The following is an 8,123-nucleotide window of genomic DNA, read 5'->3' as shown; positions in this document are numbered from 1 at the left end:
CCGACACCCAGTCCTTGCTGGAGGACTTTGCCATGGATGGCCGCTGCTGCCTCTGGCCACGCTTTGCCTGGAGAGAGGGAGTGGGTGGGTGAGCAACTCCTGTCCGCTCCCTCCCTTTGATTTGATGGCCTTTATTCCTCCTAATTGGATAAAATAGGAAGTCACTGACAGTCCTGCATTGCTGGGTGTACTGATTTCACTCAGAGCAGCCCTGCAGAGTGCGGGGGGTGGGGTAGGGGAGGAAGGAGCGAGTCTGTACATCAGAGAAACAGGCTGCGAGGGGGCTGGGGGAGCGGGGCGGGCGGGGGGGGGAACGGAGGAAAGTGAATGAGCGCTCAGGAGGACAAAGAGGGAGGGGAGATAAAGGGAGTTACCACCGTCTTGGCATCGCTCTTGCTTTCAAACCTCTCTGTAATGATATTGTTTGCAGTGATGCTCAGACAGCAAGCACCTGCTGCTCTGTAATGATTCAGCCTCTTTCAGCCGCCGCTGTAACACGACAGGATGCTGCTGCTACTGTCACTTCTACCGTTGCCGCTGTTGTTAGAGATTTTGCTTTTGCTCCTTCTACCGCATGACAATTGTTTTCCTCGTCTGAGCAGATACCAGCCTCAGATGCTCAAGGTGAGAGTCTTGCCTTTCGCTCTGGGCTACTGGTTTACTTAATCTGGTCAGTTTGTTCAGTGTGTGTGGTTTTCTTTATCTCATGACCCTCCTTATCCCTATTTTGTTTTGTTGTGCTTGCTTTTGGGGGAATGTTTCTTCCCTCTGCAGAAGAGCTGGAATTGCTTGAGAAGCGTTTAAGGAATTATAAAAGTGTCTAGCAAACAGGAGCTGAATAATTACAAAGCTATTCTCAGTTCAGAGAAGCAGAGACAGTGACAGAGGGCTTGGGGGCACAGGGACTGGGGGGGATCTAATTTTTCCTGTGCATTGCTCCTCTCTCAGTTTGGATGATGTTGCTGAGCTTCGACCTTTTATTGACTCCCACTCTGTGATTTTTGCGGAGCACTGTGACTATTACTACCATCTCTTTTTGTCTGTGTCTCACAGTAATGGACTGTGATAGAGTTAAGGCCTTTTGGAGGTGAGCTGTTTGAGAGCTGATGCTTAAACATGTCTGAAGTAGCTGCCGACACTTTCCCCAGCCCCTCAGCTCAGCTGAGCCCTGATGCGTCCCTCAACGGGCTCCCGGATGAGGAGAACATGCCGGGGACCCAAAGAGAGGACAGGAGGGTCCAGGGGATAGCAGGCCTTGCCGCAACCTGCTGCGTGTGCCTGGAGGCAGAGCGACTGAAGGGCTGCCTCAACTCTGAAAAGATCTGCATCGCCCCTATCTTGGCTTGCCTGCTTAGCCTTTGCCTCTGCATTGCTGGTCTCAAGTGGGTCTTTGTGGACAAGATTTTTGAGTATGACTCTCCTACCCACCTTGACCCTGGGAGGATAGGACAAGACCCAAAGAGTGCTGTGGATCCTACAGCTCTGTCTGCCTGGGTGCCTTCGGAGGTGTATGCCTCACCCTTCCTCGTACCTAGCCCCAAGAGCAAGGCTGAAGTGACAGTGCACAGTGACAGCTCACTTGTACCCTCCAAACCATTCCTCCAGCCTTCTCTATATAACCGCATCCTAGATGTTGGGTTGTCCTCTGCCGCACCTTCGCTGTCACCACCCGCCCTGGAGCCTACCACAGCATCTCAGGCACAAGCAACAGAAACCAATCTCCAAACTACTCCAAAACTTTGTAAGTAAAAGCTATGTGTTTCTTTGGGTTTTTTTCCCTTAAAAAAAAAAGGCACTTAACTGTTCTGTGACTGTCTACAAGGAGGGCATGTGATTGACTTGTGAAGCTTAAGCATGTTAAGAAAGGTATAGCATGGGTTGCCTTCTGAGAACAGCATCCAGAGTCCTCAGAACTTAATTCTGAAGTGTGCAGTACTTCATCTGGGATGTCTGTAAAGGGCTAGTACCGCCTTTTTCTCTGCATCCACTTGCAGGGAAGTACACGATTTGCTTCAAGGGTTTATCCGATAGCTATTCCACATAGTGTATTATGCTTATAAATTAGCTTTGTCTCGTGTGCTGGATCTTCCATGTGTGTCCTTTGCCTTGCCTGCAGAGCGTTTCTGGTACATCCTTCCTGAAGTCTGTGGCTGCCAGATATCCCTATCATCCTCATGAAACTCTCAGAACAGTGAGAAAAAGCGACAGCAGATTTGAAGCAGTTAGAAACTGGGAACTATTAATTTAGCATCTAGCTTATGGTTTTTCCCTTTCTCTTAAGAGCAAAGCATACATTTCTCTGTGTCTTCCCCTATCTCTAGGAGCTGCTTCTTGTTTAACTTGTTTCTCATATATTGCCTTACTGCCTTTTGTGGGACATTTCAGGAAAGCATTCTTGCCGATGTGAGAAGAGTCAATTTCCAAATTAGTCTTTGCTCATCATAAAAACAAACAAAAAAAGGTATCTATATTATTTTCTTGGTAATCATAAAGCATCAAAATACTGCATTTCTGAAGTGTCATTTCTTTGACATTCATGATTTTAACCCACCAAATTCAAATCAAACCAAGCCTGCAATTTCTGAGCTGTGTAAAGCTGTGTAACTCTAGTAATAAAGAAGACAGCACACTTTTCTGCTGAGGGCACAGGACTGAGGCTCCCTGTGGAAAGCTGCAGTGATCAGAGTGAAAAAATGCATTCCTCACAAATTTCCTTGCAGGACCCCATGTCATTTATTCTCCCTCATGCCTTCCCTGTAATGCTGCAGGTTGTCACATTGAAGATGGCACATTCTGGACCTCACCCTGGAGCTCTGAAGTCACTAGAAGTTCACTTCTAAGTTTAGCCTGACTGGGACTAAACTTAGTATAGATATATGGTGTTTAGATTAAATCTAATTTTTTAGGCCAACCCCCTTGTCAGTGAAAATGAGCATAAACTACAGTGATTTCAGAGGAGGTGCTTTCAGCTGAGAGTCAATCTTGAACAGCAGTTCCAGAATGAGTGAAAGAAAGTTCTGAGTATTCCTGTAGAAACCCTGCTGCCTCTTGCTTAGATAATGTGTGGCAGCCATCCTTCAGATCAAAAGTAATTTGTCCGATGAAAACAGTCTAATAGAGAAATACTGCTGTACCATTAAATGACAGGGGGCTTTGTCTGTGGTATTACTTGAATTAACCACCTTTGCAATTAAATAGAACTATACTAAATGAGCTTTCTTTTAAATATTGCTGATGCATACAATTTTTTTTGTAGTGCAAACATTCTGACATTCAATATATGACTTTTTAACACATTTTACTTCATAAAGTGACCAGACACCAGTCTGGTCACACAGAATTTTTTCTAACTGTGGTACATAATTCTGACTGTGGCAAGCGTCTCTGATTATCTACAAAGAAAAAGCAGAAAATCTAGCTGGAAAAATACACGGCAGAAGGTCTGCCTAAGAATTCCAAGAGGCATGAAAAGAACTTTTTTGGACGGCTCTTAAAGCACTGTCTTGGGGTTTTTGAAACAGCTGCATTTCAAACACATAATTGTGTTTTATGTATAGCAAGATTTGTTGAAGAGGTTGACAGATTGCATCACTGCTAACTTTTTTTTTAATGCCTTTGACAGCTATAAAATTTTCAGTGACATGGCTTGAAAAGTAGCATCTGCAAATTGGATTGTCCCTTCTCCTTTCAGTGTCCTTTTTTTCTTTTCAGGCAGAGTGAGGTAATATGTTCCCAGAAAGTCCTTTATGTGCTGAAATTTTTTTTTCCAGTGCAGAAATAATAAAAAAAAAGCACAGTTCATCTTCTGTGCTTGATGTACTGTTTCTGAACCTATCCCCTCCATGAGTTTCCAAATCTTTTTCTCTTCTCCTCTCTTTTCCATCTTACTCAGCATATTCCCCTTAAAGCTGTATCCTTCAAGGTCATAGTCTGCAGAGGGCTAATTGATTCTTCTTTCTCCTGGAGCCTGGAAGAGAAAGCAGAAGAGAGACAATCCTGATAATTGTGTCTGGTGTATTAGATTCAAGACTGGTCTTATTCCTTTGGTTATTCTTTGCCCTTTATCAACAGAAAAATATTTCTTTCCATTTATCTTACCTTTTGTATTTTAACATAATTTTTCCTTTGCTGAAAGAGAAAGGAAAGATGAATGTTTTAAAGCATTCCCATATTTAGGGAGATTGTCAATCTTAGCATATTTACACCAGAGAAGATATTATTACAAGCAGGATATAATAATACACCCTAACCTACAATCTCCCTCCCTCTGAGAAGACATGAAGATTGTAAAAATACTAACTCAGTTCAGGAGCTAAATTTCACTTCTTCTAACACTATCACCTTCAAACACAATTCCATCCTTTATCCAGGCTGGTTAGAGATTCAGTTCTGTAGTACTGCAAAAAATGTGTTTCTGTAACAATAGTTTTTATATATCTGCAAAGCAACCATTCCACTCTTTAAAGGTCTTCCGACAGCCTCCTCTTTCCATTTAAGAAGACTTCCCCACAAAACTCCCAGAAAGGCCTGTGCAGAGCTTGCCTTTCTGGGGTGATAGCTCTGCCAAAAACAGTGCAGCACTCCTGTGCTTTGGTTCTGTCCCCGAGCAGAGGCACTGTAGGCCCTGGCAGGCCAAGCAGGCCTTGGCTTTGGGACCACAACTCTTATAGCTTGGTCAGGTGCCGCAGGGCACACAAGAGACAGGGCAGGAGACAGACCACAGCATGAGTTTTCTGGAGTGGATTTCCCTGAGAGCAGAGCTTGAGGACCATCAGAGAGCAGGGCCCAGAGGATGCACATGCCTGGTGGCACATCCACGCAGCCCCTGCATCCATTTCCCTTCTGGCTTCCCTGGCCAGCTCAGGTACCATGTGCTGATGTGTCAGCTACACACATGCCATGCTGGTGGCCAGCAGACAATCAACAGGCATGTCGTCATCTCATTACAGCACTGGACCTGCACATGTCCCTTGGGAGGCAGGCAGTACTTCCTTTCTCACTTTTGCTGGGCCTCACCTAGAGAATGTGGCAAAGTGGAAAAAGAGTGCTACATTACTGTCAGCTACCTCTGACTACTTGAGGGACAGTTCCCTTCCAGTGTTTCTAATTTCTGCTTCCACTTCAGCTGCGCTGGGTCATTATTAGCAAAGGATGTTGCTTTCTCATCCTAAGTGGAAAAAGGTTAAAAGATTGCTTCTGAAGCCTGGTAGTGGCTGTTTACCTGGGAAGTAGTCTCAGCTCGCCTTCTAATTTGACAAACAAGCTCCCTAATTATGGAAATGCTTTAAAGTATTCACCTTTCCTTTCTCTTTCAGCAAGGGAAAAATAATATTAACATACAAGAGGTAAGTCAAAGGAAAGGAAGATTTCTGTATTGATAAAGGCATAGTGTAATAAAAGAAGCAAGACTAGTCTAAAGTTGAGGCACAATGGCTAAATTTCTTGTGTCCTTTTAGAGCTAGAGATGGGGAAAATTGAATAAAAATTGTACTGTACCTTGTATCATACTGTAAATATTAGATTTTTTCCCTGCCTCTTTCACTTCCACTCATTCTTTCTCAGCTCTGCATTTGATGTCATTTCTCCTATTCACAGTAATTTGAGAAGGTCTGTACTTTAGCTTGATAGCAGGCTAGAGGGATCCTCTCCCTCTGCTTAGAAGTGCCCTCTAACTTCAATTTAAGGACAGAGAGTTTGTTCATAGAATCTTCATGCAATGTTTGTTCTTATTCTTGAAAGACTTAATTCTGACCACCCATGTGCTATATTTCAAATCCCTATCACAACACAGTAGGACTGAGTCCATGCCTGGCAACCTCTGAACGTGGCAAGATCTGGGATGTCTCAGAGAGCTGCAGGGGGCTGTACTCAGGGGAGTGGTGAGGACATGATGCAGCGCAGGCTCTACTTCAGCCTTTTCTGTGCTCACTGTTGCTCTGCAGGGCAGTGCCACAGGAGAGATTGTTTTTTCCCCAAAACTTGACGATGCAGGAACTTAAAGCACACGCTGGTCCATTTCTGACACAGTACTGGATTTGATTAGCTTCAGATACCTCACTTAAGTGCGTGCATTAGGAAGCTAGTTAGCCTTCAGCTACATATCCAGCATAAAGGGAGGGACTTCCCCCAGACAATTCCCAGAGTGACTCTTTAACAGGAGTCACTCTCTTTCCCCATGGGTCTACAGGGAGACTACCCTTGCAGTTCAGTTTCTATGTTAAATATCTACCACACAATATGAGGAGTAATTTTGAAAGCCATGACTTTTCTTTATGTGTCTTGTGGATTAACAACATCTTGTCACAGGGAAGTTACAGTTAATCATGGTTAAGATGCCAGACAAGTTTTGAGCCTAACTCAGGAGCATAGTAAAGGGATGCTGATCTCAGTAAGCCCAGGAGACACTACCAGGCCTCCATTAACAAGCAGCAATAAAGCAAGTGCCACTGTACTGAGCCAGCCAGTCTGTATTGCTCTGCTGTTCTAAAGGTCATGATGGCTCCTAGAGGTATATACTTGTGACAGGAGCACTCATGGGGACTGATGGGGTGAGATGCATAAGATGGAGCAATTTTTAGGGAGTTCAGGTCCATTAGGCCTTGCAAAGCAATAATTGAGACTTCCCCTCCCCAGTCCAGTTAGCTCACACTGTCTTTAAAACGTCCTTAGCAGGCACAGTTTGCTCAGACAAATTTATTGTTTTGTTTCTTTCAGTATCTCTACCACCCCCCTTTTTAGCTTTCATTGATTGCATGGAAACAGTTCTTCTGTGTAACATGCAGCAAACTGTATGGATTGGTCTTGTGTTTCTTTTTCTTGGACAAGCACCCCAATTTCATGGCTTTTAAATTTTCCTCATGGGTGTGGTTTTCCTTTCATGAACCACTCATTGTGCACAGAACATGATGGAAAAAAAGCAGCATTTCTAGGAGTGTTTTTTCTTAATAACAGTCTGAATTTCTCAGTACAGTAGTCTGCATTTGTATTTGTTTTTTAAAGCTTCATTTTGCTTTGAAACTTCCCTGAGAGTAAGTAATGTAATTATTCTGCATGGAGCCTTTTGTATGTTCTCCCTCCTCATTTATTATATACAGATGGATATGTGAGTATAGAGAATACAGTAGATATGGCCATTATTTCTTTATTAAAAAATGACATCTGCAACTGTTCTGCATCAAAAGTTTCTAAGGAAAACTGATTAATAATTGATGTAATTACAAAATTCAGGGTTGGATTTTCACTGCAGAGGACTAAAATTATCCTCTTTCTATATCTGTTGTATTTTTTACACTGTTTGATTTCCTGTTAATGCACTGCAAATAAAGCACACAGCAGCCTACCTCAGATTTGCTGTGCCTAACTTCTGGTTACAGAGAAACCTCAGGGAACTTTCTCTGCATCAGATGAGAAAGCACAATTTGGCTTGCTGGAGGCTAAGTAGCAGGTTAATTGTGGTGCAGAGCTGGGATGATATAAATGAGCGTTTTCATCATTTGCAGTCTTGCTAATGGAAGTGCAATAGATTTGCTGCAGAAATCCAACTCAGAATCAATAGCAATGCAATGAGGCAGCTAGTTCAGGGGGAGCACATGTGATGCCAATCTGCTGCAGACAGTACCTGGGCAGAGATTGCGCTGTCTCTTTTTCAGGAAAGGGGAGGCAGACCAAAAAAATGCCATAGCAGGTGATAAAAGAATTTTGAAAAGAAAATGCCTGTTTCACCTTGGATGGGCTGGAATTAGGAGAAAGGGCTTTTTCTGACTAAAGGAAGAGATTTGTTTTCTTTGAGGGATTCAGATCTGTTTGGACTCAAAGCTGGGTTATTGTTACACAGTACTAAGTTGGGCGGCAACAAAAATATTGGTGCTTCAGGTCATGTTCAAGCCACATAAAATCAAGGACTGAATCATGGTTTGTACTTTGGAGCTGGATAGATGGGTTTAGAGTATCTTCTACCAAAAGCTTCTGCCCTCTTGTTCCTCAGACAGACCACACAGAGGAACAGGCCCTGTCTTTTGTGGATGGTTTTATATTAGGCACACTGGCTATCTTTACAGTTTATACTGAAAGGCAACCACTTGGCTGGAAATGTGAATCTCATCTTGATCCTTCACTTTAAAACA

The 8,123-nt window shown here is 43.4% G+C and overlaps 1 protein-coding gene across 4 annotated transcripts in view; it reads left to right on the top strand.

Moving 5' to 3' along the window:
• The first annotated feature begins 545 nt into the window (after positions 1-545).
• Positions 546-8,123, top strand: part of NRG1 (neuregulin 1) — a 97,262-nt gene continuing 89,684 nt past the window's right edge. For all 4 annotated transcript variants that reach the window (XM_054284725.1, XM_054284716.1, XM_054284707.1 and 1 more), the window contains exons 1-2: positions 546-624; positions 1,054-1,741. In XM_054284725.1, the coding sequence (XP_054140700.1) occupies positions 1,117-1,741 (625 nt within the window). In that variant the 5' untranslated portion in view covers positions 546-624; positions 1,054-1,116. The remainder of the gene's footprint in view (positions 625-1,053; positions 1,742-8,123) is intronic.

Source organism: Melozone crissalis, unplaced genomic scaffold (genome assembly GCF_028551555.1).
Source record: "Melozone crissalis strain CALT ecotype California unplaced genomic scaffold, PUWL_Pcris_2 ptg000005l_1, whole genome shotgun sequence".
Lineage (NCBI taxonomy): Eukaryota > Metazoa > Chordata > Aves > Passeriformes > Passerellidae > Melozone > Melozone crissalis.
Note: the sequence above shows the minus strand (reverse complement) of the source record. Positions and strands in the feature narration are given on the sequence as shown.